The sequence below is a fragment of the Chionomys nivalis genome, chromosome 3 (genome assembly GCF_950005125.1).
Source record: "Chionomys nivalis chromosome 3, mChiNiv1.1, whole genome shotgun sequence".
In the NCBI taxonomy this organism is placed as follows: domain Eukaryota; kingdom Metazoa; phylum Chordata; class Mammalia; order Rodentia; family Cricetidae; genus Chionomys; species Chionomys nivalis.
Window position 1 is genome coordinate 102,960,425 of NC_080088.1, and position 25,863 is coordinate 102,986,287.

Below are 25,863 nucleotides of genomic sequence, written 5' to 3' on the forward strand. Positions count from 1 at the left end.
TTTCCTTCTCTCCCTCCCTCCCTCTCTTTTTCCTTACCTCATTCCCTTCTTCCCTCCCTCCCTCTATCCCTCCCTCTATCCCTCCCTCTCTCCCTTCCTTCCTTCCTTCCTTCTGTCCTTCCTTCCTTCCATCCTTCCTTCCTTCCTTGACAAGGTCTCATGTAGCCCAGGCTTTCCTCAAACTATGAAGCTGAGGATGACCTTGAACCACTGATTCTCCTGCTTCTGCCTCCCAAGTCTTGGGATGACAGGCATATGCCAGTATAACCAGTAAAGGAAACTTTATGTCTCATGGTCGTGGTGGTAATTTTGTGGGTGAGAGTATGGGGATCACATTTTAGAATCCCTGGATGAAATAACCCGTCCTTGAGCCTGTTTCTGAAGGTGCTGTTTAGGGTGGTGTTTCAGGCCTAGATAAAGCTAGTGGAGGGGCTGGTATAATGGCGTAGTGGTAAAGAGCACTTGCTGCTCTTCCAGAGGACTTGAGCTCAGTCCCAGGGGATCTGACGCCCTCTTCTGGTCTCTATGTGTACCCGCACTCATGTTCACATGCCCACATGTAGACATACACATAATTAAAAAAACAAAATAAATTTTTGTACTAACAAACAATCATTACTAGAGAAGAAAGAAAGGAGGGAAGTGTTTGATTGGGTCAGACCATAGGTTAAGTCCTGTTTATCATCCTTTATTGGCCTCAGTGACCCAGGGGACCAGAGTTGACTATACGAATACCATTTCTTTCTTATCGTTTCTGGCTTCTAGTCTCCATATTTTCTCCACTCTACAAACACATTTTTTTTCCTTTCACAGAATTCAGTGCCCTCTCTGTTGTGTTTGTTTTACTGAGACATTCTTCATATCTGCTGTTATGTAGATGCCGAATATTTAATAACCCCACACACTGTAATAACCATGCTAAATTCCAGCTGAGCATCAGTTGTGTGTGTGCTTGCTTAGATAAACCCTGAGCTGAATGTGTGTTAAGAATCTGAGATAATGATATTTTCAGATCTCCCACAATGACTGCTTCTTTGTCATGGCTCCCGAACAGTGTCTGTTTTTAGCTGTTGTTTGGTAGCTGCAGATCTGTACCCATGGGCCTTCTGTGTCCACCATAGTTTTCACCATCACAGAATGTTCTCTTGACCTTAGAAGCATTTTTTTTTCACTTCAAGTTTAGTTCTTCAAGATTCATGGCGTTAATCTCGTTTAACGTCTGTTCAAATTTGATTAAAACATTCTCTATTTCTTCCAGACTAATAATTGTTTTCTGATATTAAAGTAATAAATATTCTTTGTAAGGAATTGGAGACATATCAAAAAGCAAATATAACTGAAAAAACAGACACTAACCAGAGATGAATTCATTCAAACTTTCTTGCTTTTAAGTGACGACTTTGTGTAGGTGAGATCTGGTAATGCAAACAAGTTAATATTCTGCTTTTTTCACTTCCTCCCTGCGGTGTTAAATATAATCACTTCTGTTTTTATTATAAATGTGTCTACAGACATCATTGTAAGGAGGTCTGAGCGGTCCATCATGAAGGTAGCTGGTCTCAGGCAGTAGGGGAAATAAGGATGGGGATACACAGCCCATGTTAAAGTATTTAATTTTTTAAAAATTTATTTCCTTCCGCCTGCGGAGCTATGCTGCAGGCGGCGGCTGGCCGCGTGTGGGGGTCGCGGCTTGGGCTGCGGGGAGCAGCGCTCCGCCTTGCCAGGCAACAGGTCCCCGGCGTCTGCGCAGCGCGACAGTTGAGGAGCAGCAGCCACAGAAGGAGTGAAGCCCTCGCGGGGGCCCCTCTGGATAATGCTCCCAAGGAATACCCTCCCAAGATCCAGCAACTGGTCCAAGACATCGCCAGCCTCACGCTCCTGGAGATCTCAGACCTCAATGAGCTCCTGAAGAAAACGTTGAAGATCCAGGATGTTGGCCTCATGCCAATGGGTGGCATGACATCTGGTGCCGTCCCTGCCGCAGCAGCAGCAGCCCCTGAGGTGGCTGAGGCAGAAGACACCCCCAAACAGAAAGAACGAACACACTTTACCGTCCGCCTGACAGAAGCAAAGCCCGTGGACAAAGTGAAACTCATCAAGGAGATCAAGAATTATGTCCAGGGCATAAACCTTGTGCAGGCCAAGAAGCTAGTGGAGTCCCTGCCCCAGGAAATCAAAGCAAACGTGGCCAAAGCCGAGGCTGAGAAGATCAAGGCAGCCTTGGAAGCCGCGGGAGGCACAGTAGTTCTGGAGTGACACCCCCGTTCTGAGGACTTTTGGACTGGGGTCCCTGGGACCTGGGCAAGGCCTGCTCACCCCTGCTTGACTCCCAGGTGGGGTGTTGGGAGCAACAGCTACTGACACTGGAGACCGAGTTCTGGGAGAGAGACAGGACGGACCTACTGTGATGGGGAGGGCCGCCACAGCTGTGCAGAGCTCTCCAGATTGCCTTGAGAACTTACAGAGTGAACACACCCCTGTGGCTACTGAGAAAATACACTGTTGAGGCTGGGTGAAAAAAAAAATTTATTTCCTTTACGTCTATGGATGTTTCCACTGTATGCGTGTCTATGCACCATGCTTGTACCTCAGGCCTCAGAGGCTAGAAGAGGGCATCAGATCCCCTAGAAATTGTAGTTACAGATGGTTATGAGCCACCATGAGGGCCCTGGGAATTGAACTCAGGTCCTCTGGAAGAGTGGCCAGTGCTCATTACTGCTAAGCCATCTCTCCAACCCTGATTTAAAAATTTTAATTATATTTAAATTTTTTTAGAGGTGGCACGCACACATGATAATGTGTATTTGAAGTCAGAGGAAACCTATGAAACTGGTTCTCTCCTTCCCATCCTGGAACTCCCAGGGATGGAACTCAGGTTGTCAGGCCTGCCAGACGGTGCCTTTACCTGATGGCCTATCTCTCCAGACCAGACTGCTTTATTTTTATGTGAGGTCATTCTTCACTCAGGTTACGGACTGACACTCTGTATTAACCTTCAATGGCTTTGTTCATCTTTTTGAGAAATTGACAGACTCCCTTACCCCATATCTGTGATATGTTAAGTTCGAGTTGTGTGCAATTCCTGTGCTTGATCCCTCAAACCAAATCACTCAAGCAAAACTAATCATTGCTTTCTCCTCGTCGGATACAGTTTCTGCTCCCTGACCTCATAGCATTTGTTAGCGAGAGCATATGCCTCCTTAAAATAGTTCTCTTGATACCTCCACACCGTTCTGATTCCATATCAAACATTCATTAGCCATACCAAGGGAATCAGACCTAGGAGAGGCCTGGGGAAGACTCCAGGAACAAGAGAAACTGAGGAAGGAGGATCACAAGTTTAAGACCTGAATACATTACCTACTGAACTGATAATCAGCCTAGGCAACATAGTCTTAAATTTTTTATAAAGTATAAAAGATAAGCAGTAGAACACCTGCTAGAATCCCCCAGTGAGGGTGGGGTGTGCTCAGTGCTAGAGCCCCTGCCTAGAATCCCCCAGTGAGGGTGGGGTGTGCTCAGTGGTAGAGCCCCTGCCTAGAATCCCCCAGTGAGGGGCTGGGGTGTGGCTCAGTGCTAGAGCCCCTGCCTAGAATCCCCCAGTGAGGGGCTGGGGTGTGGCTCTGTGGTAGAGCCCCTGCCTAGAATCCCCCAGTGAGGGGCTGGGGTGTGACTCAGTGGTAGAGCACCTGCCTAGAATCCCCCAGTGAGGGGGTGGTGTGCTCAGTGCTAGACAGAGAGAATTGGAGAAGACACCTAGAAGAAGTAACACCTAAGGAAGTTTACCGGAAGTTCCAAATACTTGTCCACGGAGTTGATCTTTGTACCACTGTCATTTGGAGCTCCTTCCCCTTCCCTTTTGGAAGTTTCCTGCCTCCTCTCCAATGCTTCACCCCGTGCCTTTCTTCTTCTCTATTAGCGTGCTTATACAGGTAAAGCACCACCTCTAGAAGCTTCCTGAGAAAAAGACTCCGAGGCAGAGAAAATCATCTGAGATGCAGTCTAAAGATGGCATTCTCCCTGTCTTCTGTATGATAGGTGACGCAGTAGAGTTAAATGTCACTTTAAGAATTTTGGTGGCTTTGCTCTGGTATTTTCCTTCTGCTGTGTGTGTGTGTTGTGTGTGTGTGTGTGTGTGTGTGTTTTAAAGAGAAATCAAAGACATTTTAATCCCTGATCTTTTGTATGCCCCCCCCCTTCTTCCTCTCTGGAAGAATCATTTTCTTCCTAGATGTTTGAATGTTACACACATGAACTGGTACAGGTCAGGTTTAATCCAGAAGACTGGCCCCAGTATAACTTTTGGTTACTTTTTCTTGTCCACTTTTCATGTATCCTTACACCACCACACACACACACACACACACACACACACACACACACACACACACACACACACGCTACTTGAGTTTTGTTAACTTGACACAAACCTAGACATATCTGGGAAGAAAGTATCTTACCAAGGAAAAATGCCTCTCTAAGATGTTTTCCTAATTAGTGATTGATAGGAAGAGTTCAGCCCACTATGGGCGGTGCCACCCCCAGGCTGGTGGTCCTGGATGGTATACGAAAGCAGGCTCAGCAAGCATGAGAAGCAAGCCAGTAAGCAGCACTCCTCCAAGGCCTCTGCTCCAGTTCCTGCCTCCATGTTCCTGCTTCCAGTTTCCTGCTCCAGAGTCCCTTCACAAGAGCTATGAGCTGAAATAAGCCCTTTCATCACTGTGTTTCTTTTGATCAGATTGTTTTATCAGATCCATAGAAACTCTAAGGCAGCACATATGTAATATGTGTGTGTGCACGCACGTGTGTGCGCATGCATGTATAGGCTCAGGATTGCTGTGAGGGATCACCCTCCATTACCCTCACCTTATTCACTGAGGCAGGGTCTCTCTGTCAAACCCAAAGCTAAGCTGCTCAATATGTCTCGTCTCCTTAGTTAGTTTACTTCAGGGATCACCTGCCTCTGCCTTTCAGGGTCAAATTGCACGTGGGCTACCAGGGCCACCATGTTGAGCTTCTGGGGAGCCCAACTCTGCTCTTCATGGGTGTGTGGCAAGCACTTTAACTTTTTAAAAACCAGTCTCCAGATTTAAAAGAAATAACAATCAATTTTATTTTCATTTGTGTGTGTGTGTGTGTGTGCATGCATGTATGCCCACATTGTAGGGACCTTGCAGGTGGTCACCAGGGCCACCATATTGAGCTTCTGGGGAGCCCAACCCTGTTTTTCATGGGTGTGTGGCAAGCACTTTAATTTTTTAAAGACCAGTCTCCAGATTTAAAAAAAAATCAATTTTATTTTCATTTGTTTGTATGTGTGTGTGCATACATGTATGCCCACACTGTAAGGACCCCTCTTAGGCCCGAGAAAAGCTTCAGATGCCCTGGGACTGAAGGTATAGGCAGTAATGAACAGCCCGTTGTAGGTGTTGCAAACTTAGGTCCTCGGAAAGAGCGGCAAGGGCCCTTAACCACTGAATCAGCTCTCCAGCCCCTACTTCTTTTCCCCCCTCAGACAGGGTTTTATCCTGTACTCCAGGAAACCCTCATACTCATAGTGATCCTCCTGTCTCTCAAGCACTGGAATTACAGGAATGTTGACTGTTTCTGGGTTGAGAGTTTTAGTGTTGAGGATTCTCATTCTGAAACTTAGTCTGGCCTGGAACACCTGGTCTCCTGTCTCTGCCTCCTGAGCGCTGGGACACAGGTGTCCATCAGCACACCTACTTGGTTCGTTTGTGTGTTTTCATTAATATGTATTAACTGTATGGAGGAATGGGTTTCGTCATAACATTTTCATACATGTAAATAATACACTTTGGTGATAGTCACTGTCTTAGGGCTCTTCTCACCTCCCCCTCTCCTCCTTTGCCCTCCTAATCCCCCTGGGAGTCCCCTGTCTACTTGTGTCTTTCCCCTGCTTATCAGTTCCACATATGAGTGATTACACCTTATCCTGGTCAGTTTGAATTCTCAACCTAACCCAGCCCATGAGCCTCTGACTGGAGTGCCTCAAAGGACAGAGAGCCCAGATCAAACTGGCCTGTGACCCTGTCTGTGGAACATCTGTTTTGGCTGTTAATTGCTGCACAAGGGCTCAGCTCACAGTGAGAGGCACAGTCCGTAGCAGGTGCTCCTGGACGATATAAGAAAAGTAGCTATGCACAAGCTGTGGCGTGAGTCAGCACAATGTTCCTCCAAGGTTACTTCAGGTTCATCTCTTGAATTCCCTCCCAGGATCCCTCAACAGTAAACTGTGACCTGGAAGTATAAGACAAGCTCCTTCCTCCTCAGGATTTTTTTAGTCAGAATGTCTTATCACAGCAACAGATAGCAAACCAGAATACTCTCTCCTTATGTGTTCTTCCTTCCCTCCTTCCAAATCTCCCTTTGCTTCAGCCTTGGATGTCTTAGCTCAGAGGTTCTCAACCTGTGGGTCGCGACCTCTTTAGGGGTCACATATCAAGTATACTGCATAACAGATATTTACATTATGGTTCATAACGGTAGCAAAATTACAGTTATGAAGTGGCAATGAAAATAATTTTGTAGTTGGAAGGTCCCCACAACATGAGGAACTGCATTAAAGGGTCGCAGCATTAGGAAGGTTGAGGACCATTAACTTAGAAAAGTCCTTTTCTTCTGCTTCCTTTGCTTTCCCTTCATTTTGTTTTAGTTCCCCTCCCTACCACTGTCTTAAACTTCTCCTGCTCTCTTAACATTAGTTCCCAGTAGTTTTTTTTTTTTGTTTTAATTCCCCAAAAGTTCCCTTCTATAATATATTGTCTTGACTTAAAGGAAGCAATATGTTTTCTTATTTTCTGCAGGATGGTAATACTCTGTGTGTGTGTGTGTGTGTGTGTGTGTGTGTGTGTGTGTGTGTGATTTTGCTTTTAGTTTTTCTTCCTGGACAGTCCTTTCCCAAAAATGGCCTTTCTCTCTCTCTCTCATCTTTACTTTTTAAATCTTCTGAGTTGGCAGCGTGCCACAGGTGTCTAAGATGTCCATTGAGCCTCATTTTCTACTCATAGTGACCCTGAAATGACACTTGCACAACCAGGAGTTGGGTGAGAGTGGAGATTCACCAATTAATGAGCACCGAAGTTCAGTGAAGGTGAGCGAAGCCATGGAGACGGTAGTGATGGCTGTACAGCATTCTGTGCTGGTGAGCTCAACACTTCAGACCGCTAAACTATGAGCTCTCATGCTGTTTTATCGTAATTTTAATTTATTTTTTATTCTTTCTATGGTGCTGAGGATGAAATCTAAAACTTTGCTGTACTATGCCTTCAACTTCTCACAGGGAAGAGTCTAGACTAATACTCTGCCCTGAGCCACACCCCAGCCCCTCACTGGGGGATTCTAGGCAGGAGCTCTACCACTAAGCCACACCCCAGCCACTCACTGGGGGATTCTAGGCAGGGGCTCTACAGCTGAGCCACACCCCAGCCCCTCACTGGGGGATTCTAGGCAGGGGCTCTACCACTGAGCCAGACCCCAGCCCCTCACTGGGGATTCTAGGCAGGGGCTCTACCACTGAGCCACAGCCCAGCCCCTCACTGGGGGATTCTAGGCAGGGGCTCTACCACTGAGCCACACCCCCAGCCCCTCACTGGGGGATTCTAGGCAGGGGCTCTACCACTGAGCCACAGCCCAGCCCCTCACTGGGGGATTCTAGGTAGGGGCTCTACCAGTGAGCCACAAGCCCAGCCCCTCACTGGGGGATCCTAGGCAGGAGCTCTATTGATGAGCTAATTCTCCAACCTTGATTGTTTTTGTTGTTTTGTTGAGGCAGAATCTTACTATATAGCCCAGGGTGGCCTTGATCTCATGTGTCTCCTGCCTCAGTTTCCGCAGTGCTGGAGTTTATGGGTGTGTCCTACTTTATCTAGTGATTACACACATTTTATAAAGTTGATTAGACAGAATCATGGACTAAAATTTCTAAAACTGTGAACCAAAATAAAGCTTTTCTTTCCATGTGTATAAAAAAAGATATGCATTTTATTTATTGCCAGAAAACTGACTAACACCCTATCTGCGACCAGGCATCATCTTGTGGGTTTCTGTGATCGGGTTGGTTATATAACTTGTCACTGACACTGTCTTTAGAACTAGCACACCTGGCAGTGGGTGGCCTCTCTTGTTCAGTTGTCTTCAAAAGTTGAAAGCAGTGTGGCTTGTGTTAAAAAACCTTTTTTTTTTTTTTTTTGAGTGGAAGGTTCTACCCTCTGGTCTTCTAGAAAGGATTTTGGAAAAGCATCCACCTGGCATTGTTCACTTTTCTTCTGGGTTTATAATTGAAGCGATAGAAGAAGTCTTATGTTTGGGGGAGATAGCATTCTCCCTGTGTGTGGTGGCGCAAATGAATGTAGACAGATTATATAGATATATACAGCTTTAATAAGGAAATAAACTTACAGGACCACAGGTTCCCGCGGTGTACCGGAAAAGCGGAGCAAAAGAAAAAGGGCTGCTGGGCTCACGCCCGGCAGATTTATCCGTAAACATTAGCCCGAGGCGAACACGCCCCCAATGGGTGGGGCTATGTCCCTACATCTCCCCCTTTTGTCTAAATAAGATAAAACCAAACCAAATACAACTATATACAATAATAACAAATAATAAATATAACAAACAATATTGAGAACAAAACTTTTGTTAAATATTTTATCTCAAGGAGTCTAAATAACATAGAGAGTAACTACAATTATATAATCTTCAACTCCGTCAAAGATCTGAGAAGGGAATAAAGATTACTTAACAATCGAGAGATATCCAAAATGTGCAACAATTGACAGAGACAACTGACTACCTGGGCAATCACCCAAAGTCTCGTTTGCAATGTTGAGTCAACCAACTTTGGCTAAGGCCTAACATAACTGGCATACCATTATTAAAGGCAAGGAACTTTCTTAGGACTATCCTACCCTGTCTTGGCAAGATAAGACAATCCTGTTTCATCCACTTAGGGATATTCTGTATCTTTGTCAGAAGTTGAGGTATGGGCTTTTCTTAACCCAAAGGCCAGTTCTGTCAAGAAGACAAGCTCCCAGTGGAGTGTCTTTGGTGTTCAACGTTCTCTCGGGAGTAGAGTGGTGTTGCCAGGAGTAATTGTGTCTCTTTGGCATAGAAATTTTAGGTTAGATTAAAGGCCATTTTCTACAGCTCTTCGAAGAGGCTGAAGATCATACTATCTATACTAAATATAATCTCTATGTAACTAAAAGACCTGATAAACTTAAAAATAAATATGACAAACATATAATTCTCAATACCTATCTAACTTTGAAGACTAAAAGAATAAACAACTGTGCAATATATGAAGACAATGATCTTTAACTGTAAACAATGTCATAGTATCAGAGGTAGAAATGTACAATGTAATATGGTAGATGTATCAATACAATATGGACAAAGTTATAAGCATACTCATACAAAAATAGAGGTAGGAACACTCATATTCAATATTCAACATATCAATATACAAGAAACAGTACCAGTACAATTTTCTATAGACAGTAATTCACAAATACCAATCATCCCAAAAAACCAGTTACCCCCTTCTTCTTAGTCTACAATTTTTTTTATATGACCCATTTTGTCATAATTAAAACATTTGGTATTTTGATGTCTCCTTTTACCATTGGAAATTGTTTTTTTTACCCATGCTTTAGTGCCATAGTCAAATGTATCAACATCTAGTGTATGTAAGACCCATTTTTTTAATGGCGCTGATCTGAGCTTTAAAGGTCCCAAAATCCTTTTGTATTTTATATTTGTATTTTTATAAGCCAAAGTCTCGATCATTATACGTCTTGCTTTTGGGTCAGATATCCCTATTTGTACAGCTTTAGTTATTTTTTGTAAAAAGTTATTAAAGGGTTTTCTTTGACCCTGTTTAACTCTGACAAATGATTTTATCCTCTGTCCTGGGTCTTGTACCCTGTCCCAAGCCCTTAAGGCTGCTGTAGTACACACAGAGAGTATGTTTTTATCCAAATTAGCTTGTTTTTGAGGCTCAGAAAATAGCCCCTCTCCCAAAATTTGATCTATGGAAATCTCAATTTCCTTTGTTCTTTCTTGCTGTTCTAAAAGTCTAGCCTCTTATCTGAATAAGCATTTTTATTTTAATTGTGTTTTACTCTCAAGGACAGCAGAGCTCAGTTGAAACCAGTCATTGGGCGTGACCTTATTTGTGGTAGCCCAGGATCTTAGCATCTCTTTAACAAAAGAGGCATTTATTTTAAAAGTCATTACAGCCTGTTTAATTTTTTTGAGATCATTTATACGGACAGGTTTTCATGTATCTTTCTTGATGACCCTAGGGTTTTTGGAACCAACTACTTTCTCAGTTGTTACAACTGGAAAGGCAGGTAGAACTGTAGGTAGAGCTTTGTGGGAATTGTCCCGGAGGGATTTACCCACAGATTTAGTTAAAATATGTCTTTTTACCTCTTGTTCTTTTTTCTCAGAATTTAGAAATTTTTTAATCTTTTTAATTCTATTTACCATTGTCTTTTTTAATGTCTGAATCTCCTGTCCAGAATTATGTTTTAAAGCCTTTATTGAGGATTTTAAAGTATGAAGTTTGTCCATTAGAGATAACGTCTCATCTTTGGACATAAGTTTTATAGCATATACCGTGCCTTCTTGTATAGATAATCTTTCTGTCAATCTGTCATAAGCTTTAGACAAAATCCGATTGTCACATTTAGCAGTTTTGATTTTCTCAGTTAATGTTTTTGTTCCTATTGAAAGGGACTGAAGCTTACGATCCAAATCAGCTGTTCCTTCTTCCATAGTAATAAATTTTTCCTTAATATCAGCCGTTAATATTTCAGTTCCTACTGAAAGGGACTGAAGCTTACGATCCAAATCAGCTGTTCCCTCTTCCATAGTAATGAATTTCTCCTTAACATCAGCCTGTACCTCTTCTAAATTTTTTTTAGTTTGTCGAGTTGTGTTAAACAAAGATCTGTTCTCTGCCTGGAGAACTTTAAACTGATTTTTGAGAAGATTGTTGTTATTTTCAATTGTTTTTAAGCGTTTAACCTTGTCTCGTAAAGACTTTATCATATTTTTATTATCAAACCATACGGTACCAAGGAAAACTACGAATCCCAGAAAGATCCATATCTGTGGGCTGACAGACACTTCTTGTAAAATCTCCCACATGGTACAACTGAAAAGGCTGTTAAAGTCTTGAATGGTAATGTTTTTAGACATTTTTTTTATTTATAAAAGAAAATTATGTACCTGTAATGAAGTTTTTCTGCCAGTGGTGGCTAAAGAAATGTACCTGAGCCCACGTGGTCTAAGCCAGAGCCAGTCTGAAACAATTAACTCAAAACAAAAATTATTGTACTGCCTGTTAAGGGAAGGGGTTGGTGGCTTTTACTTCAAAACCGCAGGTGCTTCACTTAAATCAGGCAGTGAGGGTTTGGAAGAAGCAGGGAGCTATTAACTACTCTGTGGGGGGTCGCTGCTCTGCGACTGTAGTGGCCTGGAGTGGGGGAAGGGAAAGCGAGCAGGGAGCGCGCTGTAAATCGCCTTCCTGAGCTCAGGCAACTAGCCGGGAAAGGTGGAGCTTGCGCCCCCCCTGTGCCGGGTCGGGGGCAAAATAGCCCCACGTTGGGCGCCAAATGTGGTGGCGCAAATGAATGTAGACAGATTATATAGATATATACAGCTTTAATAAGGAAATAAACTTACAGGACCACAGGTTCCCGCGGTGTACCGGAAAAGCGGAGCAAAAGAAAAAGGGCTGCTGGGCTCACGCCCGGCAGATTTATCCGTAAACATTAGCCCGAGGCGAACACGCCCCCAATGGGTGGGGCTATGTCCCTACACCTGTGTGGGTGGGGCCCTGATTGACAGAGGCGGGAGATGCCCTGTTATCACACAGCTCCATGCTTGGCCAGGCACTCATCCTGCGAGCATCACCTACCTTTCCTCCTGCCTAGAAAGAGCTTCCCTAATCATAAACAATTCTCGTTGTTGCCCCCAGCCAGATCACTGCAGTTTGACAGCCCCTGCTCAGTGGCTGTGTCACCACGGTTAGGTGACACATTTGCATTTTCGTGCTTGTGCTTTTAGGCTACGTGATGAAGGAAGCGGAAAGGACCATGTATATACAAGAGAGAGAGAGAGAGAGAGAGAGAGAGCCCTAGCCAAAGCCTTCTATGCCACCTGACTCTAAAAAGAAGAATAAGGGCTCAAGAGATGGCTCGGTGGTTAAGAGCACTTGCTGATCTTGCAGAGGAGCTGAATTTGAGTGGCTCACAACTACCTGTAACTCCAGCTCTGGAGGATTTGACACTTTCTTCTGGCCTTCATGGGCATCATGCACACACACACACACACACACACACACAGAGAGAGAGAGAGAGAGAGAGAGAGAGAGAGAGAGAGAGAGAGAGAGATAAAAATCTTTTTTTTTTTAAAAAGGGATAAACTGGACAAATACAGCAGAATAACAAACACCATTTAATTTTGTAGCAAATATAAACTTAGATGAAATGATGCCCTAAGTCCTTTCTGCCTCTGCCTTAGTAATCGCTGCCATTACATTCAGGACTTCCATCGACTCGAATTTGATCTGAAGATCTCATCCTGACTTCAAGGGCTCTGTGGTTGTTGTGTTTTATTTAGTTCTATTGTGGTTTTCATTTGTTTGTTTTTCAATTTCTGAAGAGTAATCCCTGGGCTTTGTGAAATTCATCACTGGACGTTTCCATGCAAGTGCTCCACTGCTGAGCAATGACCCCAGCCCCTCACTGGGGGGCTCTTGTTTATTACTCTTCCACTGAGCCAAGCTCCCAGTCCCTCCCTGGAGGATTCTAGGCAGGTGCTCTACCACTGAGCCATGCCCCAGCCCCTCACTGGGGGATTCTAGGCAGGTGCCATACTGGTGGGATGCGCACTCAACCCCTTACAGAGAGCTTCAGTTCCTTTGCTGCTCTCTTCTGTTGCTGTTGCTGTTTGTTTCTGAGACAGGTCTTTTAGTTATTAGCGCCTTGGTAAGAGATTAGACTGGATCTCCAGTGCACTCTGGGATCCACCAGTCTCCACCTTCCTGGCCTAGGATTCCTATTAAACATTACCAGGGCCAGCAATGTTTTTTTAAAAAAATATATATATATATAGATTCTGGAGAATTGGCCCTGATACTTGTAGAGCAGTGGTTCTCAACCTGTGGGTCATGACTCCCAAAGAGCATCAGAACACACAACTATTTACACTATGATTCATAACAGTAGCAAAGTTAAAGATACAAAGTAGCAATGAAGACAGTTGGGGGTCCCCACAGCATGAGGAACTGTATTAAAGGGTCCCAGCAATTAGATAGGTTGAGAACCGCTGTTGAAGAACAATTATTTCCTGAGTCATGCCCCGCATCTCTGTTACATATCTTTCTGTGTTTCCCTTTGGTAGAAGAGGTGTGTCCATTTCTACAAGCCCTTTATGGAATACCCTTGCAACACTTCAGTGTGGGCATTTCCTGAAAACTCACTGGGCATTTTGCATAGGACTTTCACTAAGAGCCCAGACCCTCTAACACCAGAAAAGGGGAACTAGTCACATGACTTGCTCTAGTTATTCCATCCTGGACTGTCAGCTACATTTAAAGAAAACTCAAGGAAGAAGCAGCCTGGTGCTGAGACGCCTCCCTGTGGTCCCGGGAGCTTTTCCTGTCTTTGATTTGTTCTGCTTTCAGTCCTTAATGATGGCAACTCCTGCTATTTCAAGGGAAGAGGTTTGCTGGCTTCAGAGCCTTCAGAATCAATATCACAGTAAATAGGAAACATAATGAAAGAAAAACACACTCCAGCCTGTAGACAAATTTTATCGCTTAAGTTCATATGTTGTTAGGGTCGGCTGCGGACACCAGATTTTTGACTGTGTGTGTCCCCCTCCTGTGTGTGTGTGTGTGTGTGTGTGTGTGTGTGTGTGAATGTATAGGCAGAGGACTGGCTCAGATCAGATACCATTCCTCAGGTGCTAACTACTTTTTTCTTCTTTCTTTTCCTTCCTTCCTTCCTTCCTTCCTTCCTTCCTTCCTTCCTTCCTTTCTTTCTTTCTTTCCTTCTTTCTTTCTTTCTTTTTTCTTCCTTCCTTCCTTTCTTTTTTCTTGCTTTTCCTTCCTTTCTTTTTTTTGGGGTAGTATTTGCTGCTCACCTGGAACTAGTGAACCTTGTAGATCTGCCTATTTTGGCCTCCCAAGCACTAGGATTACAAGTTTGTTCTGAACATTTTTGTCTTAAAAAAAAAGAAAATGACTTCTGGGTGTTGAATTTAGGTCTTCATGACTGAATGGCAGGCACTTTACTCACTGAGAGGTCTCCAGACCTTGACTGTTTTTGTGTGGATAGAATGGCAAATGCCATCTTAATTTGTGATAGCCACTTGTAGACAGAATGAGGCTTCCTTGTCAGTTTCTGTAACTTGTACTTATCTACGTTTTTTTTAATAAAAAGAAAACATGTTTATTTATTTGTGGGCATGCATGCTGCAGAATATGCGTGGCAATCAGAGGACAATCGGGTGGGTCAGTTCTCTCACGTGGGTGTCGGGGATGGAACTCAAGTTATCAAGCTTGGGAGCAAGTGCCTGTACGCACTGAGTCATCTCACTGGCACCCAAGAGGAAATTCTGAATGGAAGAAGCAGAAAGTGGGAATTTTTAAACAGTGGAGTTCAAAGCCACAGAGGGTTTCCTTTCCCCAGTGTCCCTCTTCATGGATTCACCACTCGGAGTAATGGATTGAGTTCAGCACTTTGGTATTCTGGACCTCAGGTCTCTTCTACATCTTTTGTGCCTTTGGATTTCTTATTTCTTTCCTTTTATCTCACCATATACCATTGACTGTAAATGCTTTTATATAGCACAAAAAACATTCCTTTTAGTCCTTCTCCAGTCTTTTCTGAAGCTTCTGACTTTTGTCTCTCCCCCATTCCCTTGCATTCCAACCCTTTTCTTCATAGTCAACAAGTACATTATTTAAGATGGTAAAGCTGGGGGATGCTCAGAGAATAAAATATGTGAGATAGATACCCTTCTTCTGTGTTATTATATTCCACAAGTATGTGTGTGTTATGCATGCAGATATATATATATATGTGTGTGTGTGTATGTGTGTTCATGTGTATATAGGCACACTCGTGTGTACATGTTCATACATGCATATGTGGGGAGGGCAAGAGCTGATATTATGTGCCTTCCTTGATCATTCTCCTCTTTATTTACTGAGGCAGGGTCTCTCACTGAACCCAGATCTCACCAACTCCAGCTAGTCTGACTAGCTAGCTTGCCTCAGGCATCCCTTGTCTCTGTCTCCCAAGTACTGGATTACAGGTAGCTACCATACATACCTGGTTTTTACTTGTGTTCTGATAATCTAAATTCCAGTCTTCCAGTTTGCACACAGCAAGCATTTTATATGCTAAGCCGTCTCCACAGTCCAATATCAAGGATGCATTCCTATGTGTGTCCTTGCTATAGATCTACTTTGATTCTGAGATCTCAGAGATGGACACCTCCACGTCTCAGCAATGGGACTATTGCAAAACTTCTGTGACATCACGACTCATCCAGTTTGGTGATTGTGAGGTCCAACTTGAACGTATTGTCTCTGATATGCCTCTGGTTGTACCTGTAAGGGTGTTTTCAGAGAGGAATAACTTAGGACCACAGACCCTGAATGTACGCAGGGCAGCCCTATAAATTTTGGTCTCAGAATTAATAAAAAGAAAGTCAGATGAGCCCCACTGTTCCCTTTCTCTGCTTCTTTATTCTACAATGTGAACAGGCAGCCTCATGCTCCTCCTGCCATACCCTCCCTACTATGACAGAATAAATCCTTTTAAATTGTGGGCCAAAATAAAGCCCTTTTCTTGTGAGGCCTTGGTCATAGCTCTGAGAAGAGTAACTAACACAGTGATGTTATCTAAAACCCCACAGTGTTCCCTCGATACCCCAAACTGGTGAGCCATCTTGATTAGCCCATGTGCCACTAGTACAGGAAGCATTGGCTGCTGTCAGCAGAAAGCAACGTAGAAGGGTCAATAGCCACTTCCAATCCAGAACATGAGCCTGCACTCCTGGACCAGCATCCTATGAGTAATGGAGAACCCCTGTAGATGGAGGCTACACTTTTGTTTCCCAGCCACCCAGACCCGAATAATTACACAAAACTTTATTAATTACAACATTGTTTGGCCAGTGGCTCAGACATATTCCTAGGTAGCTCTTACATCTTAAATTAACCCGTTTATATTATTTTATATTTTACCACGAGGCTCGTGGTTTGTTACTTCACATCTTGCTTCTTGGGTTGCTACATGGTATCTACCTGACTCAGCCTTCTTTCTCCCTGCATTTAGTTTAGTTTTCCCACCTAGCTATATTCTGCCCTGCCATAGGCCAAAGCTGCTTCTTTATTAACGAATGGTAATAAAACATTCATGGCATACATAGGGGATTCCATCAGACCCCTATCCTTCTTCACCATCAGGATTTCAGGTTCCAAATGGAGTGATGTGGTGGTTAGCTTTAATTGTCAACTTTTACAACTTAAATCACTTGTGGGAGAGTCTTAGTGAAGGATTGTCCACACTGGCTGGGCTTTGGATATATCTGTAGGGGGCTAGTCTTGTTTTGTAAATATTAAAATTTAATATTTTAAAATATTAAAAATTTATTGTAAAGAACTTGCCAATAAAAAACTATCACATAATGAAATTGACCAGACCCAAATTCTATACATCTCAAAGACAACAATGACAATAGCAAAACTTCCATATAGTTGGAATACCCATTCTGAAGCTTTGTGACTTCACATTGGATTTGAAACTTCTAATGTCGATTGTATTTTTATGGCTATCCACCAAGAAAAAAATACAAACAAAAAATGAAGCATCCACGACAGAGTTAAAACTATAAAAACAATTCGTTTCACATCTTCTTTCATGACACATGCCCACCACATGTATTCAGCCCTTCCTTACCACCCAATATTTACCTGGCCTTATTTCCTTTTATGCATGTTATATCATACACATGGGGGCTTGTCTTGGTTGTTAATTGATTTGGGAAGACCCAGCCCACAGTAGGTGGCACCATTTTCGAGTCAGGGTTTTTTTTGAACTGTGAAAGAGTAGAGAAATAAAGTTTGGCATAGGTAGGCCAAAAAGTGAGCAAGCGAACATGCATGCATGCATTTCTGTCTGTTTCTGACTATGGCTATGATTTGACTGGCTGTTTGAAGCAATGATACCTGTAACCTGTATTGTGAGTTTAAGTAAATCTTTCTTCCTCTAGGTTTCTTGATGACATGTGTTTTATTATAGCAACAGAAATATAACTAGGACAAAGGACATGTATTTTTCTGGGTATTTTACACGCTGTCACATTTGTTCTTCATATATCCCTAGGTGGGGAGCAAGACAGGACATACTGGTAATTTCTCCAAATATGCTGCAGAGCCTCTGAAAGGAGTATATCCTCAAGAGAAATCTATGACAGGTGTCAGAAGGTTCCCATGAACAGAGAAACGCCAAATCTCATAACTTCACAGGAGTAAGATGTGGGCAAATACATCACTTACAAATGTCATAAGCTTGGAAAAGTTACTGGCTCTTTCTTAGCCCCTTTGCACTGCTATGGCAAAACCCTTGAGTCTGGATAATTAAGGGCAGTGTAGAATTTAATGTTTGTGGTTCAGAGACCCAGGAAGTCCCAGGTCGAGGCACCAGCAGATCAGGTGTCTGGTGAAGGCCTGGTGTCTGTATTTGTGTCTTTACACGGCAAAAGGGATCAGCTAGTTTTTGTGGCCCTTTTGTAAGGGTATGAATCTCATTCATGAGCCTCCCTGTTATACATTCATCTCTCATCAAGGAGGATAACTTCTATCGCTGTTGTTACACCACTGGACCTTGAAACAGAGCCTTGTACATGATCAGCGAGAGCACTACTAACTGGGCCACAACCCCAGGTCATCACTGGAGCAATTAGGCAGGTGACCAACCACTGAGCCACAACCTCAAACCCTCTCTGGAGAGTCTAGGCAAGAATACCACTGCTGAATCATGGCCCTAGCCCCTCACTGGGGGATTCTAGGCATGTACTCTACCACTGAGCCACACCCCAGCTCCTCACTGGGGGATTCTAGGCATGTGCTCTACCACTGAGCCACACCCCAGCTCCTCACTGGGGGATTCTAGGCAGGGGCTCTACCACTGAGCCACACCCCAGCTCCTCACTAGGGGATTCTAGGCAGGTGATCTACCACTGAACTACATCCCCAGCCCCTCACTGGGGGATTCTAGGCAGGTGCTCTACCACTGAGCCACACCCCAGCCCCTCCTGGGGGATTCTATGTATCTTTCTACTTCTGAACTATATCCTTTGTCCCTTTTTAGATTTTATTTTGAGACTTTGTCTCATTATGTAGCCTAGTCTGACCTTGAACTCACAATTCTCTTGTCAAATACTGATGCTACAGACACATTCCACAATGCATGGGCAGGGGTTTAGTTCCCATCTTACGTCACTGGGGTGACACACACCCTCTCTGGACCTCTATTTCCTCATCTATAAAGTGATGATCAGAACCCTTTTACTTAAACAGAGCTGCCAAGAGGGCAGGAAGAGTTGGAATAGGTAAAGTCACAGTCACCAATGGCCCTCAATAAAGACTTGGGACACATTAAAGAAAGAATCATGGCTTGCTAAAGTCTGTGAGACATTCTCATTAGATTATGAAAGGGGGTGTAATCTCATTGAATGGTATATTCTGGAGTCTTTCCTGATTAGCTGACATTTTTACTCAGCTTCATTAGAAATTTGGGAATATAAATATTTCATTAGTGATACATCCAAGCCGAGTGCTTGGGATGTTTAAAAAAAACAGTGGTTGTCAGGGTAGAAACTCTGTCTTTCCAAAGCCCCTCTCACCAGGCTTACAGTTTTGTCTCCCCTTGTTTGGGATATGCTTCACAGCCACCTATAGGTTTATGTATTCTATAAAGAAATTATTTTATTTTATTTTTAATTTATGTGTATGGCTGTGTGGGACATGTGCATATGTGAATACAGGTGCCTGTGGAGGCCAGAAGGGGGCGTCAGATCCCCTGGAACTGGAGTACAGGTGATTCTAAGTGTCCTGACATGGAACTAAACTTGGATCCTCTGCAAGAGCAGTGTTCACTTTTAACCACGGAGCCATCTCTCCAGCCCATACTTTTGTAAAAGTATAAAAATAAGAGCTTTTGTTTCTTGTATAAAGAGGAATCTCCCAAAGTATATAAATTTCAGTCCCACAAATCTGAATTTATTTATTTTAAAGGACAAAAACAAATCCTAATTTTTAAATATTCTTTCATTTATATGTGTGTGTGTGTGTGTGTGTGTGTGTGAAGGAGCACTTGTGTGTCAGGATGCATGTGTAATCACACATACAGGAAGGTAGAGGACAACTTTAGCTGTTCTTCAGGCATTGTTGACCTTGTTTTGATTGTTTTTGAGACAATATCTCTCACTGACTTGGAACACACAATCCACCAGTCTCAACCTCCCTAGAGCTAGAACTATAAGCCACAATACTATGCATACCTGGCTTTTAAAAAAATACCAAAATCCATTCTTTTTAATTGTGTGTGTGCATGTGCATGTGTGTGTGTACATGTGCATGTGTGCTCGAGTGTGTGTGTGCACACGAGAATGTGAGTGTTCTTGAAGTCCAGAGAAAGGTGCTGTATCTCCCGGAGCTGTGATTGCAGGTGGTCTGCGAGCTGCCTCGTGTTTTCTGGGAACCAACTCCCGGTCCTCTGTAAGAACAATACATGCTCTTAAGCACTGAACCCTCTCTCCAGCCTCATGCCTGGCTTTTTGATCCCCATGATCTCTGGGGATCAAAATCAGTTCTTTGGGCTTTCACAGTAAACACTCCACCCAGCAAGCCGTCTCCATTACCCCAACCCCTAATTTTGAAGATAATATTTAGAAATGTTGGTATTGGTTTATCACAGAGGGGAAAGCATGGTGGCTAGAGGGACTTTTAGCTGAGGTGGTCCACATGGTGGCTGGAGGGAGGGTGTCCAGTGATAGAGAGCAAGGGGTGGCTCACTCTGATCTGGGTGGAGCAGGAAGCTGCGGAAGTAGAGTGCCAGCCTTCACCTGGCTTGTTTTTCTCATCTTCTTCCGTTTTAAGCGGCCTGCATTGTGTGTGACTTTCCTAGACATACATCTATTCGCTCCAGAAAGAGAATACATAGCAGACCAAAATAACGATTCTACCAAAATCCAACTGGTAAACGAATGAGTTTTCTTGGTGTTATTAATTGGGTTTTCTAGGTGTTATTATTATTGGGTGACTGGTTACATACAGGGCAGGGATGACGCAGGTGTAGCTGCATCACAACAAGCCCATCCCCAGAGGGATGGCGACTCAGGAAAGCGGAAGCCCTGGAGTTTTCTTCCATGGCTTGCTGGCGATCCAACGGTTCTCCTCCCAGCAGCTCAACTAGTCCTCCCCTCTCCCAGTGCTTTTTACTGCTTCTGTAGCACCAACGGGGAAGGGTCTGGTGACTCCTGAGTCTCATATCCCCTAGGATGAAATTGATGCTCAACCATGGCAGGGTGCCATTACTATTAAAGATGGGCTCCCCACCCCATCTGTTAATCATCTCACCTCTGGAAATTTCTACAGACATGCCCCAAAGATGTGTCTCAGGAAATCTTAATCCAATCAAGGTGGCTGTGAAGATTAGCTAGGCATTAGTCCTGGTTTGGCTGCATTTTTTATAGTTAGTGGGCTGGTTATTTTAGGCATGAAGATCTTTCCTTGCACACCTGGGAATCCAGGAATTTTAAGTCTATTTTTTTTGTAACTGATTTGTACATACATAAGATATGAAAATATCTCAGGAAAAAAATGATGCTCAAGAAATGTAAAGTATCCCGATGAGTGTCTGTGATAAAACCGTGTCTTCTGAGCTGAGTGTCATTGAACCCTGGTCTCGGAGCCCTCACCACGGGTATAATCAAAGGCTGGTACTGGGAAGGTTATGAGGTGCTAACAAGATGCAGGTATGCAGTGCTGCAATCCACTCACTCAGCTTGAAGGGATTTTGTTTTGAGGTCAAGTTCACATAGCTGAGGATGACCCCAAACTCCTGATTCTTCTGCCTCTACCACCAGAACACTGAGATTTCAAGTAGAGATCACAATGAACACTTCCCATTGGAAGGTCCCATTGGGAGGAGGAAGCTTATCTAAGTGTTATATTAGATCCTTCCAGATAGGTGGTAGCTTTTGGTGACCCAGGAGAGTGCAGAGAGCTGACCAGGAGCAAGGATCAACCATGGAGAAATTGATCCCTAGTGTCTTACTTAGCTTTAACTGTTAACTTGACATTGCCTAGAGTCGCCTTAATAAGGGACTGTCCGATGCCCTATCATACAACAAAAGTACATGCTCAACTATGTTCATAGCAGCATTGTTTGTAATAGCCAGAACCTGGAAACAACCTAGATGTCCTTCAATGGAAGAATGGATGAAGAAAGTATGGAATATATACATATTAGAGTATTACTCAGCAGTAAAAAACGATGACTTCCTGAATTTTGCAGTCAAATGGACGGAAATAGAAAACACTATACTGAGTGAGGTGAGCCAGACCCAAAAAGAGGAACATGGGATGTACTCACTCATATTTGGTTTCTAGCCATGAATAGGGGACATTGAGCCTATTATGCGTGATCCTAGAGAAGCTAATTAAGAAGGTGAACCCTAAGAAAAACATTTAGGCGATGAAAGGAGACAGAGACAAAGACCCACATTGGAGCACCGGACTGAAATCTCAAGGTCTAAATCAAGAGCAGGAGACAGAGCATGAGCAAGGAACTCAGGACCGCGAGGGGTGCACCCACACACTGAGACAATGGGGATGTTCTATCAGGAACTCACCAAGGCCAGCTGGCCTGGGTCTGAAAAAGCATGGGATAAAACCGGACTTGCTGAACATAATGGACAATGAGGACTACTGAGAACTCAAGAACAATGGCAATGGGTTTTTGATCCTACTGCACGTACTGGCTTTGTGGGAGCCTAGGCAGTTTGAATGCTCACCTTACTAGACCTGGATGGAGGTGGGTGGTCCTTGGACTTCCCACAGGGCAGGGAACCCGGATTACTCTTAGGGATGATGAGGGAGGGGAACTTGATGGGGGATGGGGAGGGAAATGGGAGGTGGTGGCAGGGAGAAGGCAGAAATCTTTAATAAATAAATTAATAAATAAATTAATTAATTAAAAAAAGATATGGAGGAAAATGTAAAGATATACAAACTCATAAAAAAAAAATAAGGGACTGTCCGGGTTGGATTGTCAATCGGCATGTTGCAGGAAGGAACATTGTCTTGATTTTTATTGATATAGGAGAGCCCAGCCCACTGTGGGTGGCACCATTCCCTGGGTAGGTTGTCCCGGTCTGTATAAGAAAGCCAGACAAGCATGAACCTGTTGGAGATCCAGCAAGGAGCATCCCTGGTGATTCCTATTGTACTTCCTTAGCTGAGAGTGAGTCCTCTGGTCAGAGGTGATGCTGCATGGAATTATGAGCAGTCCTGCTTTCAGGCTTCTGTTTAAGTTCCTGCCTTAGCTTGCCTCAGTGACGGCCTAGGAATAGGAAGTATAAGTCAAATGAATTCTCTCTCCCCTAAGTTGCTTTTGGTCAGAGTGATTTCTTACTGCAACAGAATGAAACTAACACAAATTGGAACACACGCATGCACGTGCACACACACAGATATTTCAAGATGATAAAAAATAATTATGTTTTTAAAAGTGACTTAGATGGCAAGACAGCTAAGCAAGTGAAGGTCCTTGTTACACAAGTCATCGACCCGAGTGCAACCCTGGAGCTCACATGCAGGTGGAAGAACAGAACCAGCTCCACAGAGCTAGCTGCCTTCTGGCCTCCCAACATGTGTGCCATGGCACACACACACACACATACACACCTCTTCCCTTCCACAACAATGGGAGATAAAATGTCTTTTAAATACTTTAAGAGTGAGCAAGGCTAACAGACACAAACTCTGAGACAGAAAATATTATCAGTGGCCACCAGGGTCTGGGGCAGGGGAACATGAAAGTCTTTAGAGTAGTGGTTCTCAACCTTCCTAATGCTGCGACTCTTTGATACACTGCGGTGACCACTTCTCCCCCCACACCAGCTATAAAGTGATTTTCATTGCTACTTCATAACTGTAATTTGTTAGTGTTAAGAATCACAATGTAAATATCTGATATTTCCAAAGGTCTTAGGTGACCCCTGAGAAAGTGTTGTTCTACCACCCCAGAAGGGTTGTGACCCCCAGGGTGAGAACCACTGCTTTGGCAGACTCGGGATTTATGATTGACATGATCAAACATTCCTAGGACATTTTGGGTGTGCTTAAGACTACTGACCTGAACATTGTTCAGACGTTTCCAATGGTACCTTTTTGTTATGTGTGCTTCTGAAACTTCCTGTGTTGGCATAAGACCCCTCAGCAAACCCCGCCGAGACTGGCTCTGTTACACCAGCTTCAAGACAAGCCAGGGAACTTGCACTTTCCCAGGCTCCCAGGTGACTCGGACTCTGAGGATGCCTGGCTTGGAGGCAGCCCCCGTTGTTCTGTTTTCTAATTGGAACACACCATATGCGCTGTTCGCTCAGTCCCAGCTGCCACAGCCCACACGTTCCCAGGGAGCAGCAGGTCCCTTATCTCAGCAGCTGTCGGCAGGGAGTGATGTCAGTAATCAGATTGGGGGGGGGGGTGGCTGATGGCAGCAACAGTAATAAAACCCTGATTTGGACATTACAGTTGTCACCCACCGCTTGCCTGAAATTTTGCATTCTACAGTTTGGGTTACCTTCAGTCAATTACAGTGCAAATATTTTAAAAATTAAGTGGAAGTTTCCAAGATCAAGTAGTTCGTAGGTTTTTTTTTTTTTTTTATTCTTTTTTACTTAAAATTTCCAACTGCTCCCCGTTTCCCATTTCCCTCCCCCTCCTCCCACATATTGCCCCCTCCCCCTGTTCCCCTCCCCCTATCCCCACTCCACTTCTCCTCCCCCTAGTCCACTCCCCCTCCCTCTCGAAGTTCGTAGGTTTTAATTTGTTTTGTTCTGTGCCCATACGCTCACATAGACACAGACAAACACACACACACAAACATAGATACATGCGCACACAACTTCTCAGGCTGTAACTTAGACCTTCCAGTGACTACCATGCAAATTCACCCTCTAGAAGACTGTCAAGCTCAGAACAATTCTTTATGCACCCACAGGTTGCGAGATCAGAGGCTTTGATTATTTTCAGCCCGCAGCCCTAACGACCGTGAGGGTGGAGAGGTGAAGTTGTGTGCAGTGTGGATCCATGAACTTCATTCAGTCCCTGGCCGAATGGCCACCTCCCTAGCCCATGTTCATGTGGCCCAGGGCTTCTTGCATTGCTTTTGAAAGTAGGTGGAGCGAGTCTCCTGGGTTAGCCCTTGTTCCTGAACAGGGTCTTGAGACAAGGGAATACCAAGGGAGTATTCCGTAACACTGAGGAGCATTAGGAGTCTGGATAGAATTCCGTAATAACAACCTCCCCTGTTAGTTTGAACCCTTCTCATTTCCAGTTTACACTAAGCCTGGATGGCAGTTGTTGCTTTTATTGCTAAGAAGCAGATGCTCCCCCCTTTGCTCGTCCCTTCTGATCATGGGTGGCATCTGCTTCCTCCTCCCCCTCCCCAACTCCCCCAAATACTGTGTATCAAAACCCTCAGTCACATAAGGATTCCCAAATGGCACCTGGCCAATTTCGTATTGTATTTCCTCTAGTCCTGGAAGGTAAACATTTATCTCTGCAGAAATAGGTTTTTGTTTTCTTATTTGAGTTTGTCTTGAGGAAGAAAGAAAAAACTTACACCAAGTGTTAGTCTTTCTTAATTATTTTTTTTTCCAGTGTTGGGAGTGGAAGTGCTCTATCACTGTGTGTGTGTGTGTGTGTGTGTGTGTGTGTGTATTATATGCATGCGTATGCACACATACACTCCTGTGTAGGCATGTACTGAGGTCAGGAGTTGATGCTGAGTGTTTTCTTCCTTAATCTCTCTCCACTTTAATCCCTTGAAACAAGGTCTCTCACTAAAACCTGGTGCTAGACTGGCCATCAAGGAATCTTCTAGTATCCACCCTCCCCCACCTACTATTGGGATTACAGGCTCATGCCACCATGCCTGGCTTTATAATAGGTTCTGGGGAGCCAATCTCAAGTCCTCACGCTTGTGCAGCAAGTGATTTAGCACGAGCCATCTCCCCAGGTCCATTTCTTTCTCAGAAGCTATTTTCAAATGAATAGTGTTTAATCCATTGCCACGGGCAGGGTTTCCTCTTGGCCACCTTATTAACTGCTTTCTAGTAGGCTTATCATTCTTTGCCCAGGTGAAAGAGTTCACCTGCCCTGCAGTGATGTATTTGTCTGCGTGTCAATGTGTGGTGGAATAAGTGCGTGCACGACCCCCTACCCCCTGCCTATCTTTACCCTGTCTCCCTTTATTCTCCCAATCCAAATAGCTCCTTTCTGTGGCTCGCGGAAGCACTTTCATCTGTGGCCATTTTTTTTGACATCTCTGACACCGCTTCCTCAGGCTTTCTGCCCAGTTCTGAAACCCCCATTCAGATCCCTTTAAACTGTGGAGGAAAAGAAGAGAAGTAAGAATCATCGTGAGAGGCTAAGAGATGGCTCACAGATAGCAGAGCTTGCCAGCATGTGTGACATTTGAGCTCCCTCCTCAGACCCATATGCTGGGAAGAGAGAGCCCC

General features: G+C 44.0%; 2 protein-coding genes across 2 annotated transcripts in view; both read left to right on the forward strand.

Moving 5' to 3' along the window:
* Galnt17 (polypeptide N-acetylgalactosaminyltransferase 17) overlaps nucleotides 1–25,863 on the forward strand; it is a 439,204-nt gene that overhangs the window by 205,217 nt on the left and 208,124 nt on the right. The window lies entirely within an intron of this gene.
* Nucleotides 1,643–2,507, forward strand: LOC130871085 (39S ribosomal protein L12, mitochondrial). Its single transcript, XM_057764270.1, has one exon. It carries the CDS (start codon nucleotides 1,651–1,653, stop codon nucleotides 2,254–2,256), a length of 606 nt encoding a protein of 201 aa, XP_057620253.1. The 5' UTR covers nucleotides 1,643–1,650; the 3' UTR covers nucleotides 2,257–2,507.